This window comes from Tetranychus urticae, chromosome 1, assembly GCF_039701765.1.
Source record: "Tetranychus urticae isolate SD_2017Ah chromosome 1, NJAU_TeUrti_SD_1.0, whole genome shotgun sequence".
NCBI lineage: Eukaryota > Metazoa > Arthropoda > Arachnida > Trombidiformes > Tetranychidae > Tetranychus > Tetranychus urticae.
In genome coordinates this window covers 2,269,439-2,292,498 of record NC_142958.1, presented here as the reverse complement: position 1 = coordinate 2,292,498, position 23,060 = coordinate 2,269,439, and the positions used below count along the sequence as shown (strand labels likewise).

General features: G+C 32.2%; 4 protein-coding genes and 1 long non-coding RNA gene across 6 annotated transcripts; 3 read left to right on the top strand and 2 right to left on the bottom strand.

Moving 5' to 3' along the window:
* The first annotated feature begins 153 nt into the window (after nt 1-153).
* LOC112538695 (uncharacterized) lies at nt 154-1,046 on the top strand. Of its 2 annotated transcripts, none has more exons than XR_016197852.1 (2): nt 154-609; nt 716-1,046. It is a non-coding gene; the product is annotated as an uncharacterized LOC112538695 (long non-coding RNA). The 2 variants fall into 2 exon arrangements; XR_016197853.1 differs by having other exon boundaries at nt 160-609; nt 730-1,046.
* Nucleotides 1,047-1,978: 932 nt separating this feature from the next.
* Nucleotides 1,979-3,447, bottom strand: LOC107370049 (uncharacterized). Its single transcript, XM_015938024.3, has 7 exons — nt 3,134-3,447; nt 2,959-3,035; nt 2,794-2,895; nt 2,674-2,738; nt 2,468-2,616; nt 2,261-2,394; nt 1,979-2,176 (listed from the first exon to the last, which is right to left on the bottom strand). The coding sequence occupies exons 1-7, from the start codon at nt 3,297-3,299 to the stop codon at nt 2,045-2,047; spliced, it is 825 nt and encodes a 274-aa protein (XP_015793510.2). The 5' UTR covers nt 3,300-3,447; the 3' UTR covers nt 1,979-2,044.
* Nucleotides 3,448-6,692: 3,245 nt separating this feature from the next.
* On the top strand, nt 6,693-8,442 carry LOC107363709 (solute carrier family 60 member 1). Its single transcript, XM_015930981.3, has 4 exons — nt 6,693-7,004; nt 7,071-7,229; nt 7,356-7,799; nt 7,866-8,442. Exons 1-4 carry the CDS (start codon nt 6,794-6,796, stop codon nt 8,423-8,425), a joined length of 1,374 nt encoding a protein of 457 aa, XP_015786467.2. The 5' UTR covers nt 6,693-6,793; the 3' UTR covers nt 8,426-8,442.
* An 885-nt stretch (nt 8,443-9,327) lies between these two features.
* Nucleotides 9,328-11,122, top strand: LOC107363719 (solute carrier family 60 member 1-like). Its single transcript, XM_015930992.3, has 4 exons — nt 9,328-9,618; nt 9,675-9,833; nt 9,946-10,389; nt 10,455-11,122. The coding sequence occupies exons 1-4, from the start codon at nt 9,408-9,410 to the stop codon at nt 11,012-11,014; spliced, it is 1,374 nt and encodes a 457-aa protein (XP_015786478.2). The 5' UTR covers nt 9,328-9,407; the 3' UTR covers nt 11,015-11,122.
* Nucleotides 11,123-12,506: 1,384 nt separating this feature from the next.
* On the bottom strand, nt 12,507-22,679 carry LOC107363701 (uncharacterized). The gene is made up of 4 exons (XM_015930971.3): nt 22,357-22,679; nt 20,892-21,600; nt 16,189-18,055; nt 12,507-12,945 (listed from the first exon to the last, which is right to left on the bottom strand). Exons 1-4 carry the CDS (start codon nt 22,499-22,501, stop codon nt 12,808-12,810), a joined length of 2,859 nt encoding a protein of 952 aa, XP_015786457.2. The 5' UTR covers nt 22,502-22,679; the 3' UTR covers nt 12,507-12,807.
* Nucleotides 22,680-23,060: the final 381 nt, after the last annotated feature.

Below are 23,060 nucleotides of genomic sequence, written 5' to 3'. Positions count from 1 at the left end.
TTTATGCTGACATCTAGATTTCAACATAGTAACCAACTCATTCATAAATATTCATAACAATAAACTCTGATTCAATAAAAACTAGACACTAGTCAATACATTCACTAACTGAATAAGTCGACTCATTTCCCCTGTTTTTTAGTCTTTTTGAGAAAACTTCAAAAATTTCAATCAATTCATGGTTTTGTTCACCCTTTCACCAAAAATTGAGTTGTTTTTTACACATGTTATCGAGTCGACTTACAACTTGTTAGACTTACGACTTGTCCAATTTTCATTGACTGACTGACTTGATCGCCATTTGATTGTTTATTTTAATTGTTTTTGTTTAATTTTTATTTGTTATGTGCTGATATGTCAACATTTAAACACTTTGTGTACTCAGTGTTATGAGCAAAATTTAGGTTTTCTGTTTCTTTTGTGTTTTAAAAGGTTAGTACTGGGAGCATGTCGACCTATGGCATGGAACCCTTTCATTGACCAAAAGATAAACTCTTAAGGTACAAAAAATGTTTTATGACTGGACAAGGTTTGGACTTAGAGCTACTTGGCTCTCTCAGGTCAATGTGGAGTACGCATTATAACCAGACCAGATAATGGCTACGGCGAGTAGGCTCGGTGTCTAATAAAATACAATTTTACTCATTTTTCCGGTTATCAGGTTTTTGCTCAATTTTGACTTTCTTTATTTTACTTACTAAATTATTATTATTAGTTTTTTGTTTTTAGGTGACATTGTTATTTAATTGAGGACAATCAATTTCAAGCCACAAGGGACAATCAATCAATTTTTTAAGCCAATTAGTTATTGTGTTACAAATATTGACTCACTTTCTAAGGTCGGATTACAATTTTGGTGTATATAACAGCAACAAAACAAGTGATGAACCCTAATTACTACTCATACAATTTAATTGCCTTGGGTGATTTTCATTTTCTGTTCTCATTGTTTTAAATTTATTTTATTAACAATTAATGTGCTTATGTAACACTATTCAACATTCCACCTTTAACGATAATAATAAATTATAAACATTAAATGTAAATCTTGTTGAAACGTAAGTAGACTCATAAACAAAACAATAGCCCAATGGCTTATTAATGCCAATTATTGGTTTGGTGTCAATAATATTCCCTGTTAACCTTTTAATGATTAAATTTTATTGTTACAGCTATTAAGCGTTAATTTGTTTCAACATCATATTTCGGCAGCAATTGCTATCTAAGAACCACTAAAATTTCTCAACTTAGTTGAATCAATTTTCTGCAATTATAAAATAAATTCAGTGACTAGGAATCAGTTTGTATGATAAAATGATTAATATTTTAATTTCAATTACCGAGCTAAAGTCAGACATTAAAGAAATCTTACATCCAAAATTCGCGCTTTAATAGATTTCAATAAAATGTTTAAAAGTGCAATAGATGGCAGTAGTTAGTCAGGCTCGCTATTTTACCGGCAATTTAAAGTTTGAACCTTTTATCTTTCAGGTAACGATTTTATGTAACATTGGCCTAACATTTAATCTTAAATACTCATTAAACCTAATTGTGATGAGAAGATTTAGATTTAGATTTTATTTAGATCACTTTGGACACTTCGCTAGTGAGTCAGGGTAAGTTCAAAATTTTTTTGTCAACTGTTCAACTCGAAGTTGAAAGTTTGAGGTTTTGCATATTTTCACCTTTCGACTTATCAGTATTGTACCAAGTAGCGGTAACTCTTGTAATTTTATCAAAATGAATACTCGCTCTAAATGGCTGTGAATATTCACCGAAAATTTCAAACTTCAAGCAAAGAACAAAAAAGCTATTAATGATTCAAAACGGCTTTAACTTGAAAGCCCTGTATATTGGAGTCTGTAATGCTAAATAACCGTTGCCTTAACCTTTGCAGGTATTTCTTGATATGATCTAATTTGATTCAGTCATAACATCGGTGACAATCCGTTAGGTCTATTGAACAAATGGAAATGGATTTGGAAAAAAATAAATTAAATATTTTATTTAATGATACATTAGGATTGGATGGATTCCATTATTTTCAACGATGTTTATCGTGGTCATGATGATGCTCTGGATGATGCTTCTCATGATGGGAATGGTGCTTTTTGTGTCCATGATGTTTATGCTCGTGGTGTTTATGTCCATGGTCGTGATGACCTCCACCATCATGCTATATTGAAAAATATCACAAAAGATAATCAGTCAATGATCAATAGAGGTTGACTAGAGTCGCAGGATTTAACAATAAACTTACATGATCATGATGATGGTGATGATGGTGTTTCTCATTTTCATGCTTAGATCCATGATCCTCGTCATGTTTAACTGCATGTTCCTCTTCATGCCATTTCTTCTTCTCACCATGATGATCTCGTTCTTTCCAGTCACCTGAAAATAAACGCAAATTTAGTCAAGTAAATGTTGGATGGAATCACAAAGAAACTATTTTCAAATTATTTACCTCCATGATGATGCCAATTCTTCTTAGCTCCGAATCCATTGTCCCAATGCCAGGATCTTTCATGACCACCCTCTTTCTTGTGCTCCCAATCTTCTTTTTCCCGATGTCCGTGGTCTTTTCTGTGTCCTTCATGTTCATCTTCCCGTTCCCTACAAAAGATAACGTTTTATTGGATATTTACACCAAGTTAACACATATTTATTTACCTGTGATGTTTATTTTTCTCTTTGTAATGGTGGTCATGGTGATCTCTGTCCCATTTGTGGTGTTTCTTTATAAAACAATAATAAGTCAAACTGGTCAATCTAGATGAATCATCTTCTTACCTTATGTCCATGTTTATCACCTGCATGCTCTTCATGGTGACCCTTATCGTGATGTGAATGAGCATTTTTCTTCCAGTGTTCCCCACCTTCATGCCAATGATGCTAATAGAAGTAATGAAATCGTTAACAACTTCGTAATTCAAGAAGCTATTTAACATTTCTTACCTCTTTGTGGTGAGGTTTATGGTCATCTTTATGGTGGTCATGTTTAACGTGATGCTTGTGCCAGTGGTCAGCAGCAGCTAAATGAAACACAAACCAAAAAAATCGATGTAAGTTACATAAATATTAAGCTTTTCAAGCTGTCGATCACTTTCAATTGACCTTATCACTAACTCACCTTCCAAATCTTTTTCAGTTTGGATGACGGAATTTAATCCAGTTGGTCTTAGCTGTGTATCACTGGTATCACTTTTAGCTTTATTATCGACTGGTTTTCCTTGGACAAGACCTAACACAACAATTGAAATAACAGTTATGATGAAAATGTTAATCCTTGGATCCATTTTGTAATTTGTTGATAAGACTCGACTTTAATACACACTAAGATCTGGCGATTTTAAGCTCAGCAACACGATTTGTATCGAGAAGAGTACATTTGATACCCACTAACACAACACAATTTAATCAAAATGATCAGGCAACAGATCATTTTATACTCTGAAACTTTTGGCTCACCTCCCAAGTCATCAGTCTCATGGTTTCAGGAATCTCTTTATTTTTTTGCTGTTGTTCCCACCTTTCAATTTGTGTGAAGTGAAAAAATTTCACTGATTGTTTTGATGATTGTATTTGAATGTTAAATGTAGTTAAATTACTGTAAAATGACGTTTGAAATGATCAGAGGTTAAAACATGATCGTATGTCAACTATTACAACAATAAAATGAGAAGTGAAATAAAAGCTTTAACCTTATGATAATTGCCTTTACCGTTTGCACTGATCAATGGTCTATTTGAAGGCTAAAAGAATGACAAAGGTCAAGAAAAAAAGGGGAATCGTTTGGAATTGATGATTTTATTTGTGACGATGGTAATGATTGCTGTTTTAATTGTAAACACGAATGGATAAACCAGTTGATTATCAGTTGTGGCATTGGATATTTGGATCAAACTAAGCGATCATTATGATGGTAAGTCGCTTCTTTTATTTCCTTGCCTTTTGTTGTTTTTTGCTTTTGTTTTCATTCGATTTTGGTTCACACTTGAATTTACTCGCTTGAATCTAAATCAATAAACATCAGTTGATAACAATTGAATTGACAAATTTGCATCAATAAACCTATTTCTTAAATTCAGAAATAATTGGATCATTTGGTTGACTTCCTAATTCTAAGGCTTTAGAGGCAAAACTATCAGAAAGACAAAATAACATTGAAGAAAGTGTGGAACCATTATGACAATCTCAAATTTTTGAACAGTTCAATCAAAATGAGTTGATTACTTACATTGTAGTAGACATGAAGCTTAACGATCCAACAACCAAAACACCAGTAAATGAGTGCAGATAAGTTTGCCTAACATGTTATCGAGTCGACTTACAACTTGTAGACTTACGACTTGTCCAAATTTTCATTGACTGACTGACTGATGTGACTTTATCGCCATTTGATTGTTTATTTTAATTGTTTTTGTTTAATTTTTATTTGTTATGTGCTGATATGTTAAAATTTTAACACTTATGTTCTCAGCGTTATGTTCAAAATTTAGGTTTTCTGTTTCTTTTGGGTTTTACTAGATTTGTACATGTGTCATCACTGGACTGTTTGGGCATAGAGCCACTTAGCCTTCCAGGGTACGCATTATACCCAAACATTATACTCACCTTCAGTGTCTAATAAAAATACAATTTTACTCATTTTTCCGGTTATCAGGTTTTTGTTCAATTTTGACTTTCTTTATTTTACTTACTAAATTATTATTATTAGTTTTTTTGTTTTTAGGTGACATTGTTATTTAATTGAGGACAACTAATTTCAAGCCACAAGGCACAATCAATCAATTTTATATACAAATATTGACTCACTTTCTAAGGTCGGATTACAATTTTGGTGTATATAACAGCAACAAAACAAGTGATGAACCCTAATTACTACTCATACGATTTAATTGCCTTGGGTGATCATTTTCTGCAATTTAAATTTCGATAAATTCAGTCACTAGGAATCAGTTTTCTTGATAAAAATGATCAATCTTTCAATTTCAATTATCGAGTTTAATCAAGACATTCAATAAATCTTGCATCTAGAAAATCCAAAATTGGCGCTATTATAGATTTCAATAAATGTTTAAAAAGCGCAATAGATAGCAGTAGTTAATGAGTTAGTTTGAACTTCAAATTTTGAAGTTCAAAATTGTTTTGTCAATCTTAATGAATATTACTTGAAATTGAAAGTTTTAGAATGTGCATTATTTGTATTTCTTGATGATCTCTTCTTATCTAATTTGATTCAATTATAACATCGTGACCATCCATTCGGCCTATTAAACATTTGATCTTTCATCTTCCAGTAAAATTTTTTGAATGTAAACACAAAACTGTAGAATCTAATTTTGACATTTAGTCCTGATTTTAAATTATGATTTCTTGAATAGTATCTGATGTACAGTCTAAATGAGACATTCAGCCTTGACAAGAAGTAACCTTTTACTGAATACAATTATAAGTTTACAATAGTCTTCAAATATTTATAATTGTTTATGCAAATGTAAATGGACAAATGTTGATGTTGGAAAACAAAATCAAAATTTTACTTTGAAATTAAGTGATCTATTTTAGGACGAGTATTGGTCAACCAATTGAAGTCAGCTTGAAAATGTTTTGACGACAAATGTAAACAATTAAAGAAGCCACATCATTAGTGGTTACAACTTTTTTCACCTGAATGAAACAATCAGTTTGTCAATGTAAATCAAGGACTTTTCTTGATTCAAGTTTAACCTTAATATTTTAAATTTATTCATCTGCGTCAACCAGGATAATCATTGACATCAAAACTTGCATTGATTTAGATCGTTATTAAACCAAGCTAAAGTAAAACTGTGACTTTTGGTTGTGGAGACGCAATTCACTCCAAATCTATTTTCTTCACAATGAGTACTTTGTTCATCAGATGGTTACAAACTTTTACAATTGTTATCGTTAAAATTATCTCTTCATGTTGTAATTATTAGCTAATAATTGATTATGGATCTTGAAGTTTTATACATCTCAATATGAATTGATACAATGAATAGATGACTTGTTAACCTTGCCTTACATGGAGATTCAGGGATTGTTCGTAGAGGGGAAATACTTGTACATTGAACATATCTTTTATGGTTTGTTTTATAATGAAATTCAGGTGCGAATGATGGAAAAATCGTTCTTCTTTCACCATTCCATGTTCCATCCCACTGGATCCACTTAATACCGTAACTCTTTGATCCACTCCACAACTTTGGACCTAAAGAGTAAAGCAGTGGATAAACCATCTCAATTGATTGGGTCACATAAGGCTGTAAAAATTTGATTTGAAAAAGGCCCTTAGTAACATTTGGGATGAATTGAAATGTAAAATAACGGTCATTGAAAAGAGTATTAGAAAAGATTGGACTTTTTGGATTAATTTGATACCAAAAGTAGACTTGATTTAAATATTCTTGAGAAAGCCGAACGCGATGCTCTCGCGAAAATAATATTTCATTTTATTGTAATTCTGGTGCACTTGGCTTCCAAGTACCCTGACAACACTGCAAGCCTGAAGAAACTCCTAGTTCTTACCGCGATTACTGCATTACCCTAATACCGCATAATAAAAAGTATAATCAGGAAAAAAGATTTGAAATGAATTTTCCATCAGGTGGACTGGTGAAAATAAGAAAATTGTTCAGTTTTATTGAGATGTAATCGAATTGATAATCATAATTGTGCAAGAACAAGACTATCACATCCAGAGAGTAGAGATAAATATAAATGTATTCAATCCATTGGATGCAAAACGATCTTCACTTCAGCCAAAATGAAATTCATAACTTCATATATTTGTGACAAAAGGTATTGTCTATTTAAAACCTTGCTAGCATATTTGACATTTTTTTGTTTGGGGTCAGCTTTGAATCTTCTTGGTTCCAGTTTACTTGATTTACAAATACGTTTTGGTGTCGATTTTGCTACAGTTTCATATTTGATTCCCTTTCGTAGCGCTGGTCACATACTTGGTTCAACTTCTTGTAAGTCATGTTTCATTGTGGCAATATATTTCAGAGTTAATTAATGAAGATTTGTTTTTTTATCAGCTGGATTTTTTGACCAGAGGTTCAATCGATGTCTCATCCTTTCAATTTGCAATTTGATTTCTGGCATCTTTCTTGGTGCTGCTCCAAACTTCTTCCGATTTGAATATGCTGCTTGTTGTCTATTCATTGCTGGTATGGCTCAGGGTATTATTGACGTCCGTAAGTAATTAGTGGCTTTTAGCATTTTGTTTTAACCAAAATTTATAATTAAAGTCTTTTAAGCCTTACTAGACAGATTGTATATGAATATTGATATGAATTTTTCTTTGATTATTTGAATTACAGTCTGTAATACATTGATTGCCGACACATGGAAGGATAAATGTACGAATTGGCTACAAGCCTTACACATGTCGTTGGGAATCGGTTCACTATTTACTCCAGTCATATGTCGACCGTTCTTAATACCAGAGGAAGAAGAAACAAGTGTTCAAAGTGCCTTTAATGGAACCTTTGAAAATCCCATAATTGAACCAATTAATATCGAGCCAACTGCCGGTGATGTGAAAGCACAATATGCTTTCGTGATTATTGGCGCAGTTTCAGTTATAATTTCATTACCATTCGCATTTATATATTTAAAGGAGAGAAGCAATCAAAGCAAAAACACAAACAATGTACAAAAAAGTTCAGAAACTGGAAAAGGATGGTCTCCATTGAAAGCTAATGTAGGAATATTTTTAGTAGTGCTAATCAGTCATCTTTTATACAGTTTAGAAGCAGTTATTGGTAAGTGATAACCTTTAAACAGTTGAGATGATAAAACAATAACCTTTGTTTTTTATTCTTAAACAGGTTCCCTTGGAGCTTCATTTTCAGTCAAATCCGATCTTCACATGGACAAAAAGACTGGTGTTTTAGTTGCAACCGTTTTCTGGACCTGCTTCTCCTTTTATAGACTAATCTTCATTCCATTAACATTTGTCGTACCCGAAGTGCATTTACTTCTAGTAAATATATTGTTCATGTTTCTCGGAGTCGTTATTTGTGTTCTTTGGGCAAATACACATCAAATTTGTATTTGGATTGCTTTCATTTTCTTAGGAATGGGTTTATCTCCAATATTTTCAGCTGCATATGGAATGCTAGCAAAACACGTTACAATTACTGGAAAAATCGCTACTCTTATCATAATTCCAGGAGTTTTTGGTGAATCAGCTCATCCAGCACTTGCAGCGACTTTAATGGCTAAAAATCCAATTTCATTTCTTTATTATGTTGGGCTACTTGGCATTATTCTTGTCGCAACATTTAGTCTTCTCATTATTTATTGCAAATTAGTTTTTAAAACACCTAAAGGTTTACATCGTAACATTGATATAAGATTATCAACTCTTAGCATAAGTCGTCATTAAAACTGCCATCTTATTTATTAATCTATTTAATTGAATAACGGATAACTATTAATACATAGTAATAATATAAATTCAAACCCAAAAGATAGTTGACAACTAGATAGTAGATTTTGTTGGACGTTGATTTCCCTGTTTTCCATTTTTTCCATGTCATTGAATCAACCAATTATTGTGTTGAACATGATTGGTCTTGGTGGTCTTCTCATGACTTTGTGCGGTCATGGTCAAGAAGATACCGGTAAATGATGGTTATTAAGTTCAAATCACAATTGAAAAACAAGGAAAACCAACAGACTGATTGTTAGTAAAGGATTGTTGGTTAAATTAGTTTTTAGAAGTGCCTAACGAATTTTTATAAATGGCAAATAACCTGAATTTCAATCTTTATTCATCTACTCTTATTTCTGCAAAGTATTTCTCGGTATGATCTCATTTGATTCAATCATAACATCGGTAACAATCCATTCGGCCTATTGAACATTTGATCTTTCATCTACCAGTAAAAGTATTTGAAAGCAAATACAAAACTTAAGAATGAATCTAATTTTGAACATTAGTACTGATTTTAAATTAGGATTTCTTGAATAGTCAGCGAATGGTCAATCTAAATGAGACATTCAGCCATGACAAGAAGTAACTTTTTACTGAATACAATTATAAGTTTACAAAAATCTTCAATTTTTTATAATTGTTAATCAAATTTTACTTGTAAATTAAGTGATCTATTATATTTTAGGAACTTTTGTTTTAAGCAAAACCTTAAAGTTGATTAAATTGTTCTAAATTTATTTATCTGCGTCAACCAGGATAAACATTGACGAATAAAACTTGCATAAATTTAGATTGAATCAAGCTAGTAAAACAGTGACTAAATTGACAAGTCTAAAAGATTAACACGATTGTTTCGTTCGGCGAGTAGAGATAAAATGCAAATCATTCAATTCACTAGATACGAAACTATCGGATCTTCAATTCAGCCAAAATGACATCCATAAGTTCATATATCGGTGACAATAAATATAACATATTTAAAACCTTCCTCGCATATGTGACATTTTTTTGTTTGGGATCAGCTTTGAATCTTCTTGGTTCCAGTTTACTTGATTTACAAATACGTTTAGGTGTCGATTTTGCTAAAGTTTCATATTTGCTTCCTTTTCGCAGCGCTGGGCACATACTTGGTTCAGCTTCTGGTAAGTGATGATTCATTATTTAAATATAAATGTAAATTTATCTCATTTTTCATCAGCTGGATTTCTTGAGCTGAGATTTAATCGATGTCTCGTCCTTTCCGTTTGCAATTTGATTTCTGGTATCTTTCTTGGTGCTGCTCCAAACTTCTTCCAATTTGAATATGCTGCTTGTTGCCTATTTATTGCTGGTCTTGCTCAGGGCATTATTGACGTCCGTAAGTTTTAGCATTTTAGTTGAACCCCAATTCAGCTTCAATAAGACTATCTTCATGTACATAGACATATAATAATAGAAATTACATCTTCTCTGATTTTTTCGAATCACAGTCTGTAATACATTGATTGCCGACACGTGGAAGGATAAATGTACAAATTGGCTACAAGCGTTACACATGTCCTTGGGAATCGGTTCACTATTTACTCCAGTCATATGTCGACCGTTCTTGATACCAGAAGAAGGAGAACCAAGTATCCAAAGTGCCTCAAATGAAACCTTTGAAAGTCCCATAATTGAATTGATTAATGTCAAGCCAACTGCGAGTGATGTTAAGGCACAATATGCTTTCATGATCATTGGTGTCATATCAGTGATGATTTCCTTGCCGTTCGGATGCATATTTTTGAAAGAGAAAAGCAATCAAAGCAAAAACAAAAATATTGTGGAAACAAGTTCTGACACTAAACCAGAATGGTCTCCGTTGAAAGCTAATGTGGGAATATTTTTAGTAGTGCTAATCAGTCATCTTTTATACAGTTTAGAAGCAGTTATTGGTAAGTAATGAGTAACCTCCATACAGTTGAAACAACAATAACCTCTGTTTCTTATTCTTATACAGGTTCCCTTGGAGCTTCATTTTCAGTCAAATCCGATCTTCACATGGACAAAAAGACGGGCGTTTTAGTTGCAACCGTTTTCTGGACCTGCTTCTCCTTTTATCGATTAATCTTCATTCCATTAACATTTGTCGTATCCGAAGTTAAATTGCTTCTAGTAAATATATTGTTCATGTTTCTCGGAGTCGTTATTTGTGTTCTTTGGGCAAATACACATCAAATTTGCATTTGGATTGGATTCGTTTTTTTAGGAATGGGTTTATCTCCAATATTTTCAGCTGCATATGGAATGCTAGCAAAACACATTACAATTACTGGAAAAATCGCTACTCTTATCATCATTCCAGGAGTTTTTGGCGAATCAGCTCATCCAGCACTTGCAGCCACTTTAATGGCCAAAAATCCAATTACATTTCTTTATTATGTCGGACTACTTGGCATTATTCTTGTCGTAACATTTACTCTTCTCATTATTTATTGTAAATTAGTTTTTAAAACACCTAAAGGTTTTCTGCGTAACTCAAACACAAGATTATCAGCACTTAGTATAAGTCGCCATTAAAACTGCCATCTTATTTTATTACGAGCAACAAGTAATAGTAATTCAATGTCAAAAGATAGATCGCCTACAAGGTAGTTGATTTAACTTAATCCATGTCTTTGAATCAACCAATGATTGGTCTTGGCTGTCACTCCATGACTCTTTGCGGTCGTGGTCAAAAAGATACCGGTAAATGATGGTTATGAAGTTTAAATCACAAGGAAACCAACAGAGAAAGATAGATTGATAAGTAAATAATTGTTGGTTTACTTGAGAGAAGTGGTAATTATTAAAAATAACAATAACTTGAATTTCAATTTCATTTATCAAATCTTTAAACATTTGATCTTTCATCTACCAGTAAAAGTATTTGAAAGCAAATACAAAACTTAAGAATGAATCTAATTTTGAACATTAGTACTGATTTTAAATTAGGATTTCTTGAATAGTCAGCGAATGGTCAATCTAAATGAGACATTCAGCCATGACAAGAAGTAACCTTTTACTGAATACAATTATAAGTTTACAATACTTTTTACAGTTATTTATAATTGTTAATCAAAATTTTACTTGTAAATTAAGTGATCTATTTTAGGACGAGTATCGGTCAAAGCAATTGAAGTCAACTTGAAAATATGTTATGACGACAAATTTAAACAATTAAAGCAGGCACCTTCATTAGTGGTTACGTTTTTTAACCTGAATGAAACATTGCGTTTGTCAAAGTAAATCAAGAACTTTTGTTTCAAGCAAAACCTTAAAGTTGATTAAATTGTTCTAAATTTATTTATCTGCGTCAACCAGGATAAACATTGACAAATAAAACTTGCATAAATTTAGATTGAATCAAGCTAGTAAAACAGTGACTAAATTGAGAAATCCAAAAGATCAACACGATTATTCACTCATCAAGTAGAGATAAAATATACATTCATTCAATTCACTCGGTACAAAACTATCAAATCTTTTCTTCAGTCAAAATTAAATTTATAAGTTCATATATTTGTGCCAATAAATATAACATATTTAAAACCTTCCTCGCAAATGTGGCAATTTTTGTTTTGGGGCGACTTTAAACCTTCTTGGTTCCAGTTTACTTGATTTACAAATACGTTTAGGTGTCGATTTTGCTAAAGTTTCATATTTGCTTCCTTTTCGCAGCGCTGGGCACATACTTGGTTCAGCTTCTGGTAAGTGATGATTCATTATTTAAATGTAAATGTAAATTTATTTCATTTTTTATCAGCTGGATTTCTTGAGCTGAGATTTAATCGATGTCTCGTCCTTTCCGTTTGCATTACTTCAAACTTAAAAGATGGATCAACTACTAGGTAGTAGATTTAGCTGAACGTTTCATTTTCCTGTTTTACTTTTTTCCATGTCATTGAATTAACTAATGATAATGATGAAAATGATTGTGGTGGTCTTTTCATGACTCTATTTGGTCATGGTCAAAAGATAACGGTAAATGGTGGTTACTAAGTTGAATAAGGCCGAAGAAATTCAAAAAAGATTAAACATTACGATTTGTTATTGTTATTGTAAAAAAGAGGAATAATTATTTCAATTGCAATTGATTAAGCTCATGACTAGGGATTTGATTATCAAAAAGAGTAGATGGAAAGAGGAAAACAGTGAAATGGTTTGATAGGTTTAGGAACAAGATTGTAGGGTAAGAAACGGGAAAAAGGTAACAAGATTCATCAGGTAAGGAGGGTTTAAAAAGAGGAGTGAGAGACAAAATGAGAGGACAAAAGATTGGGACAAAAAGTGGATTTAGTTGGACAAATAAACATGATTGACGATTGTAATTATCATGTTGAGCTTGAAATTGATGAAGATGAAATTGGGGTGACCATCAATTTGGTGATTCCGGCAGATTCCCCTTTTGTGGTCAACAAGATTGGCTCTTTCTGGTGAAAGCGTATCAAAGCAGGAACAGATTCAAACGTCTGTAAGAAATAAAAAAAACAATTAGTAAACAATCAGAGTAAAACAAACTACAATCAAAATTTAAATCACAATTGAATAACAAGGAAAACCAACAGAGATAGACAGATTGATAAGTAAATAATTGTTGGTTAAATTGGTTGATAGAAGTGGCAAACTAATTAACTTTTGCAGATTGATTTTGACCGACCAATTGTTTTCAAAGGTTAACATTAATCGATTGGTTTGCAAAATGTAAGTCAAGTTGTTGTTGATCAAACAAAAGGAGAAACAGTTTGTTTTTGAAAATTATTTTCAAATACAATTGATTATTAATTTGAATTGATTTCATTATTTCTTTGTCTTGGCAATTCAAGGTGGAAATGTTGAAGTTTAGCTTTGCTTATCAATCAAAAATTGTTCAATTTTAATGGATAAATGACCAATAACCTGAATTTCAATTTCATTTATCAACTCTATTCAACCTTTTACATTGATAACCTGGAATCTGGACAACAATGAAGTGAGAAAAATCTGAGCAGAATATTAATTTAACAGCAGAACAGTGAAACAATTTAACAAAAAACTTCCTTTTTTCACTTGAGTTTTCAATTTTTTCGTTCAAAAACATTGACATGATGTTGATGAAGAAAAAAAATGAATCAGGATGAAATTGGAAATGCTCAATGAAATTCAGAACAAAAGCGTGCAAAAAACAATCTCAACCAACAAGGGTTCGCTTTATCTCCATCTTAATCATCTTTATAATTCGTAATCGTCAATTGAACCAGATAATCTGTTTTTCAGTGAATACCAATTAAATGGAAAGAGAAGTGCAAAATGTGATTAAAAGTAATCATGATAGACAATTTGAAAATTGAAAAGTTAACGCCATTAAATTTTCAAAGCTTTTCTCACAATTAAGTTAACAATCTGTGGATAACTGGTTGTTTAAATGATAATCAAAGAGTCACACAATAATCTTAGTTAATATGGTTGATCAGGAAGGAATCAAATGTTTTTTATTGCAAATCAAGTTATGAATCGAAGCTTAGATTTACAGATTAATTCAACATTTTCAGGGTTTTTTTTTCAATCCCACAATCATTGAAGACTAAAAGAGGATCAATTTAAGTTTCTGATTAACGCAAATTGCCAATTAATTGGTAGATAATTTAAGATTGAAATTAAATTGATTTTTACCCGTAAACAGGCAATCTTACAATCTTCATAATCATTGACTATTTTAAAGCTGTTGATTGAGTAAATTGGGTCCTAAATTTAAAGAAGAAAAATTAATGAAAAATTTAAACCCAAATTAAACTTTCAACAGTTTGTAGGAAAATTTGAATCAACAATTTAACCAGAATCAGTAAAAACAAAATTCCAGTATAATCCATCAATCTTGTCAACAATTAGGTATACAAAATATGATGAATGATTGTAAATTTGCAACTATCAGAGTTTTAATTATTCAACAAAACAAGATTGACTTCACAAAGAGACTGAATCAAGTGAAATGAAAATGTATGATAATGCTGAGCTAATCTTTAAATAGCTTCAAAAGTTAATTAATTTCAATTCAAGTGATCAAGGGTAATGTAAACGACAAACGGTTAAGCTTGGTAAATGCAAAAAAATGATTGGCCTGAAAAAGAGACTTGAATCTTGGCTAAAAGCATTAACATTGAAAATGGCGAGAAGAAGCAAGTTGATTAATTTTATCAACAATAATCATTGACAATTAAAATTTGATGGTTTGAAGGGGAAGCAAAAAAATGTTAACAGTTGATTGTTTTCAATTGTAAAAACAGCTTCATCAGGTTAACAGGAATTGTAAAAGCTACAGCAAAAGCTTCAGGTTTGGTTTGAGAAAGCAAAAAGTGGTAGTAAATTTCAATTAACTATGAGAAGGGACAATTTAGAAACTGCAATTGATTAGTTAATGGTTAACTTTCATTGTTAGACAAGGGGTGTTGATAGTGTTTTATCGGGTCAAGGCTTCATGTGAATCTGGTGATAAGCAAAATGATGAGAAAGATGAGATTCATGATGACTACTTGTGTCTTCAAGGTAATGAATTCAACATTCAAGACGGTCAACTTTTGTTTCAAAACAACAACAAAAGGTTAGCTTAAAAGATACTTGTAAATGAAGATGGAAATGAAGATGAAGATAGAAATGCTGAGAAAAATGAAGTTTCGTCTTCAATTCGTTAATTTGTATTATATTACTTTCTTTTGTTGACCTCTTACTTTTTCTTGCTCTTCCAACTTTTCTTATATCAAACACATAATAAGCTTGATCAAGGTTGGAAGATGTGTGTTTTTTTGCCGTTCAAAATCACGGTTTACACGAGTTGACCTGAAAAGTAAAGGAGTAATATCAACTTCAAGGGAAAAACTAACCAAAATAAACTAAACACAGTTTTTATAATAATATAAAGTAACATCATTTTTTAGATACAATTGAACAACAGTAATTATACTCTAAAAACCGGGTCTTATTATGCTTTTTTTACCTTCAACATCATTGCATTTTTCATTCATATTTCATCTTTCATCTTTTTTTCATTTATCATTTTGTTTCATCTTTCATCTTTCCTCTCAATCTCAAGATATCGTATGTACTACATGAAAATACGCCCGGTAATGAGTAAACTGATCCTAAATACACACTAAAATACATTGCTTCTGAACCATAATCAACTCTTCTCTTCGTTGTTATTGTGCATAACAATAGCATTTTGACCTCACCAATTATCATTCATCTCTAACTTTCATTCATGATATCATTTTAATCAATATTTTCAACTGCCAAAATGGAAAGAAAGATTATTAAAATTGTTGAATATCTCAAACAACGATCATGAACAGTTTAAATATTAACAATACTAAACTGTAATTTAAAATTTGCTGCCTTGCTGCTTTTCAATGTAAACAAAGTTGAATCTTTTATCGACGTTTCAAATTTTCAATCAATGAATCAGTCTTTCCATAATAGAAACTTCAATTAAACCTTTAAAAAAACAATTTATATTACCATTATTATTATTATCGTTAGCATTTCCTCTCATTTTGAGTTCATTTCCAACTTTCATTCTGTTGCTCATTTGTATGTAAAATTGCTTCAAAAGGAAATGTAAAATGTTCTGAAATATTTAGACTGACAGTGATTATCTAACCATCTCTGTTGATTTTGAGTTTATGTTTACAATTTAAATCATGATTTGATTTTCAAGCTGATTAGTAGTTGGGTCAACATACTCTTTCTTTGTCCTTCTCTTTTCCTAGGCAGTAAAGTCCATCGGATCGACGACGAACATTCAAATGGAAAACTTTTCCTTCGTGTAAAATACTGAGGGTTAACGGGTTGGACTGTCCAGCTCGTTTACTAGGCCTTATAAGGTAAGCTCCTTCTGTACCAAGATCTTTTAGTACAGCGGTTGCTGAGTCTCTTTCAAGTCCATGGAACCATGAGTACTTTTCAATAGGCATAACATCATCCGGTAATGGTGGAAGTGGTCTTTGAGCAAGGTTACAGGTTGATCCTGATCGATTAATATTGTTGTTATGATTAACGGATGACGATGAGTTGTTGTTGGCTGATGAAGATGATGATGAGAAACCAAATGATTTTCCGGTTGCATAAATGGATTCAAAGGTTTTAAATGGAGGCCGTGAGTTGATAATTTTTTTGGCAAAAGCCGCTTTCTCTGCAAACTTGGCTGCAAACTCAGCTTTAAAGCTAATTCCTGATGAATTATTATTATTGCTGTTGTTACTATGATTACCATTAGTAAGACTATTATTACTATTATTGTTATTGTTATTATTGCTATTACTGTTACTACAATCGGGTTTACTTCTTGGTAATTTGGGTCGATCAACGGTTAACAGTGAAAGGTTTGACGTTGAATGTGAATGTGAATGTTGATGGTGATGGTGATTATTATTATTATGATGATGGTGATTATGATGATAATGGTGATGGTGATGATGATGGGATGATGACGAGTGGTGACTATCATTGTCAAAGGTTGGTGTTGTTGTGGTTAGTGGATTAGATGATGTACCAACTGTATTTGATTGATTTTTCATTGATGAAGATGAGGACAAGGATGATGATAATGGTGTTGTTGAAGTGACCGTTGAAAGGGAAAGGTCAGATCTACTTGATGGCCTGATGGCGTGCAAATTTGGCGTTGATCCAACACTCTTCATCAATCTACGACAAGAGCAACAGTAATTATCATCAAAAGGAGGTGGCGGTGAGATTGGATAAGGCGATATTCCGGCACAATCGGAAAATCCTGAATCAGGAACATAAGATCCTGAAGCAACGGAAGATGATCGGGACACCAATCGAGTACAAGTCGATGATGAACCACTATGGGCACTATTGGATGCGGTGGTACGAGAGTCAGCGTTATTGTTTAAATTTTGTGACATTGGATATTTAAAGTTTAACGGTGTCTCATAATCTCCAAAATCCTCCTCATCATCAACATCATTTACTATACAAGTAACATCGGTAGCAACAGGAGAGAATATTTTATCAGAATTGTAATTATCATCTTTATTACTCTTTTTTTGTTTACTATTATTCTTGTGATTGTGATGATAAAGTTTGCTAATCTTATCATTGATCTGTCCCATTTTTTCCTGGTTCAGGTGATCACTCTTGGTTAAATTATGGTTTGACTGTTTATGCTGATCTTTACCATTCAACACGTAAGTGGTTGTTTCATTATTACAATTAGATTTAACTATTGATGTTTCTGTGGCTGTGGCTGCGGCTGCTTCTGCTTTGGCTGCTGCTGCAGTTACTTTTTCAATATTAGATGCAGTTAATGTTACAGTTGATCCAGATGTAACACAATCACCATTTTCAGAAGCAAAATCATTATCTTCCGGGTCAGATGATAATTGAACGCCCAAAACTTCATTCAAATCGTCCAAGGTTAACTCAGCTAGACGATCAGTTAGTGAAAGTTTAGATGATGCGGGTGAGATTGGAGGCGGTGATTTAGGTACTGGGGGTGGCGGAGGTTCCCCAGTGGGTCTTACAATTTTACGTCTAACTTTGCGTCTAGTTCCAGGGCTTCCAGGTTTAGATGGGTTGAACTGAGTTCTGTAAATGAACAATGAAACAAAACAAAATATGTAATGAATAAAGTGAAACAATTGAAAGTAGTCAAGTAGCATGAATAAAAATGAATAAAAGTGGTGGTGAAACTGAATAAAACATGGAAAGAATTAAATCGTCTCAGCGAAAACACACACAGAGCAATTAACTGGTTACCAACAATTGATTAGCATAAAGAAAAGTGCAAGTACAAATTTTAATGACATCAAGAATGATTGTGTTAAAACAAAATTAAGGTTCACCCAATTTCGTGGTGTAACAAACACTTTGAAACGAGTTGTCTCAACTAATCTCAACAGTAATCTTGTGATATGATTGTGACAAAAAGTTGAACCGGATCTCAATGAAAACTCATTGTTTTCTTGAAATTTGAAACAAATTAAAAGGTTAGGGAAGAAGGTAAAACAGATTATCCAAGATAATCTGTACATCTAAGTGACAATTAGTGAAGGGTTAAAAGATGATGCATTGATCAAAAAAAGGTACAGTGACTGATAATGGCGATAGTTGAAGCATGTATTCAACTAATAGCTTATTATCGTTAGTATATCTGAGTTACAATCGTGAGTGAAATGACACATTTTGTTCATTAATAATGCAAAAATGGCTGTAAACAAACAGATTCACAAGAAACATCAACAAGAGCACCAAAAAAGCTGTTAAAACTCAGGATTATGATTATAATCACAAGTTCAACTTTTTTTTTCTTACACTTCAGTTTGTGCATAAAATAAAGGCTTAAAATTAACTCAGGTTAACTCGTTGTGACTCTTCATCAAGCTATTAAATTGATTGCACAGATTGGCTATAAAGTTACGCAAAAAATAACGCAACTGAGTAAAATCATGAATAGTTAAAATAATTAGACAATCAACAAAAATTAACGGTAAAGTGGGTTGAAAAAGAGCGTAAAACCAAGTAAGGTTTTACAGATTGACTATCTGTTATACATACAGAAATGTATTTCAATCTCATATCATTATCATCATCGTAATAATGATTATCATTTGGTAAAATAAACATCATTAGACTATCACAATTTTGTTGTTGCAGTTTATGACGGAGGTTAATTCATTTGATATTATATTGTAGTTATTATTTTATATACATTTATATGTATATATAAGGGAAAAAAAGAGAGACTTGAAAAAAATCAGATTCAAAGTGATTAACTTAACATCTAAATTACAGTCTAGATTATGATGACATTTTAGTTTTGAATGTTAATTTTTAATTTACTTAAAAATACGAGATTTATTTTTAGAGTCAACTTGATGTTACTTTGTTCTGTCTTGTTAATCATCGTTTTGTAATGATCATGTAAATAAAGAATGATAAATTTAGGATAATTCAGAGTGAAATGTTGATTCGGTTGTTTCATTATTCTCATATTTAATGATCACTGGATTGAATAATAGCTAATAAATTGTAAACATTGCAATGAGAATCACTTGGTTTGTCATAATTTAAAGACAAATAGTTCGACTTGATTGCTGGTTTCATCATTTTTATGATTTACCTTTGAAATGGCCGATTGTTAATGGTTTCAAGTAACAATTAAAAAAAAAGGGTAAAAATACGTTTCCGTGGCTTAAAGGTTGATTAACATTTAGATAAATTAAATAGTGCTGACCCTCAATTGAAATGGTTTTGGACACAGGATTACATTCCAATGATGATGATAATGATATAAATTGTAATGAACCAGATTCAATTTGTAGATAAATAAGATTAATTATATTTTTGCAGAGTCAAGATCATCAAACAATGCCATAAATAGGTTGATGGGATACAAACAAATGCTTAGTCTAACAGGAGTTGATCATATTCTTGAAAGATGATTGCGACAATTGAGATTAATTGTAATCTACAATTGAGTCGATTGTCTCGGTAAATAGTGGACACTCTCAAGGATAGCAAATTGATAATTTAGAGGTTTTGTAACTAATTGTAAGGCAAATGGAAACAATTTTGAAGAACTAATTTCTCAATAAACAAATTGAAAATCAACTTGATATCACTTACACTGAATAAGCACGGAATAAGAAAATTAATCGACCAAAAGTCCCACTTTAAACAAAATTAAGCAACTGTGGATATAGCGAGTCAATTAAACAGAAACAAATGAAGGTTGATAATTATTATTGACTGATGATGACTGGTGAACACTAATCAGTTGAAGTATATATGAATTTCATTGATTGTAGCCTGATAATTTGCTATGCAAAATAATGATGATAATGGTTGTTTATTATTTGAATGTCTTCAGGATACACGGAAGCTTATCATCAATGTAAGAATCGGGAAGAAAGAGTTGCGGTCAAAATAACATTCAAATATAACTTCCTGATGGTTCAAATTAAATCATTAATAGACAAGGTTACGATTAGTTTAACACAATGTTGTAAAGATATTAACCATCAAACGGGAATAAATGAAAATGATTATGTAAATATACATATAAAATTGAGAGAGAAGTGAAATTATGGGAAGATAATTGTTGATATACTGATCAACAAAAAAATAGCTTCATATAGCTAAAGGGTAGGCTCGTGATGATCAATTTGATTAACAACTACAGCAAAAAAAGATGAAATAATGAATATTGTCTGTTTAAAAGGTAACTTGTTCTGAATGTCAGTAATCAGTTGGTTGCTTTGTTTGATTGACTTGGTTGAGTATTTGAATAACAATAATCAATTTAATTCATGGACCATACACACTTGGTTCTTGAGAACAATTTAAAATTTTGAAGAAAAAGCTAACGTAAAAAAAAACAAGGCATGAGTTGGAAAGTAGGGCCAAAAAAGTTGCAACTTACAAGTTAGGCTTTGGTGGGATTGCTGGTTTAACTAATGGACGGATTCGGGCTTTTGGACTTGGCTCTGAACATTGACCAGATGAGGCTTCAGATGAGGCTTCACATCCGTTGAGGAATGACCTTTTCTTTCGGTTCAACTCTCTCATAATATACTCTGAGCTAACTTCAATGGAAAGTTGATGAGGATGCTGAGAGATTCGCTTTTTTTCATTTGTTGAATAATCATAAACAGAACAATGTTCACTTAGTTCACTTCGATCATCTCCACTGTTGGATCGAGTGGAACCATTCATTTCACCTATGCCGGACGACGATTTTTCACTTGGACACGATCCTCTTCTCCTTTCTGGTGGTGTTTCATAAAATGTTGAACTATTTTCAGAAGATCCACAATAACTTGATGTTGATGGAGTTTCCGAGATGGCTTCATAAGTATTATCAAAGGTTGATGCACATTTGATGCTTCGCAATTGACACGACGATCTTTCAGTTTCACTTAAAGAATAGCTTCCACATCGCCCTGATAACCTACCATCGACATCATCTTCGTCTTCTTCATCCTCTTCCTCGTCCACATCATCCTCGTTATTATCACAGTTATCATTTGTTCGACTATTTCGTCCATCGGCACCATCATCGGAACAAGATTCATCAAAATCAGATCCCCAACTAACGTATTCATCGTCATCATCTGCTGTAACTTGAAAAGCTATATAAAATAAAATATAAAAAGATATATCTTAAAATCTCGAACAAAAAAAATGGATCATGATTTACATTTGTTTCGGAATTGGACGTAATCAAAGAAATTTGCAACTTTAAATGGGTGCACCGAAACTTTCCTTTCAATCTACACTGAGCGTTAAATTAAACAAGGCGAATAATTAATCAATTTGATCGCAATGGCAAGTTTTTATAAGTGTAGGAGATATCAAGTCTTAACAAGGTACCCATATTTATGAAAAACAAATCGAGTAAAAAAACTGATTGAAGGTTACGGGAAAAAAGTAGTTAAGGCTATTTATTTTAGATAGAGCTAACTATTGGGTCAAATTATGTTGAGTTTGACGATGAAATTGCATTTATGAATTGGGCAACATAAACAAACCAACAAACAGTGATGATGATAAATTACAAACAAGAAGGCAGAGGAAAACGAGAAAGATGAAGAAAAAAAACAGGCAAAGCAAATTCAGAATAAGCAAGGAAAAGCAAAAATACCACATAAAGCAATTTATAGAGGAGAGAGATTAAGAAAATACAAATAAGGAGAAAAAATTCACTGGTCAAACACAAATCGATTGGGTGTAGTATCCATTAAAGGTTGCCACAGAACACACAAAATTGATCAACAAGTAAGATTAATCAAATGAACAATTAATCTAAACACGGTACAATTTAAAGTATAACAAATCCAAGAAACAAAGGTCAGGTTAAACGGTCAAGCTTTCAACTTTAGACTCACCTCTCATTTTGTTTTTCTTCTTGATGGACCATTTTCTTGTTTCAATGTTACCAACAAATTTTTTTGCCATCACAGCAGATGATTTACACTCATCGATAGCTTTGGTTAATTGCTTTGAAAAAAGCGTCAACATGGTTTTACCCATTAAAAAAGGAAGAAGATTGATGAACAAAAGAGAGGTCAGATAAAGATTAATTAAATTAAGGTGAAATAAGTATTATCCATTAGACACAAAAATTATCCGATTGGAAGGCACATGCTGAAGTACTGAACTACTGAACACAGTCATGAACGCGAACCATTACTTTCTCTTTGAACTGTAATGAAGAAAATGAGAAACAAAATGATAAAACTGAGCAAAGGAGAGAGAGAGAGAGAGAGAGCGCAACAAAACAAAACTCGTTTCCCTCTCTCTTCTTCCTTCCCTCTCTTTCTTCCTCCGCCATTTTCCCTCTTCTTTCTCTTTCTTTCTCTTTCTTTCCTTTCTTTTTTTCTCTTTCTTCTCTTTCACCCACAAAATTCTGACTCCGCCTAAGATTTTCTTCTTCAGCTTTTTGCCCGTTTGCTTCCCTGTCTGATGCTTTTTCTCATCAGCATCACCTTGCCTGTTGCCTTTTTTTTCTTACTTTTTCTTCCTCTTCTCGTCTTTTTTTCATCGTCATCTATATCGTTCACAAAATTTTAAAATCATTCAATTCGTTTGC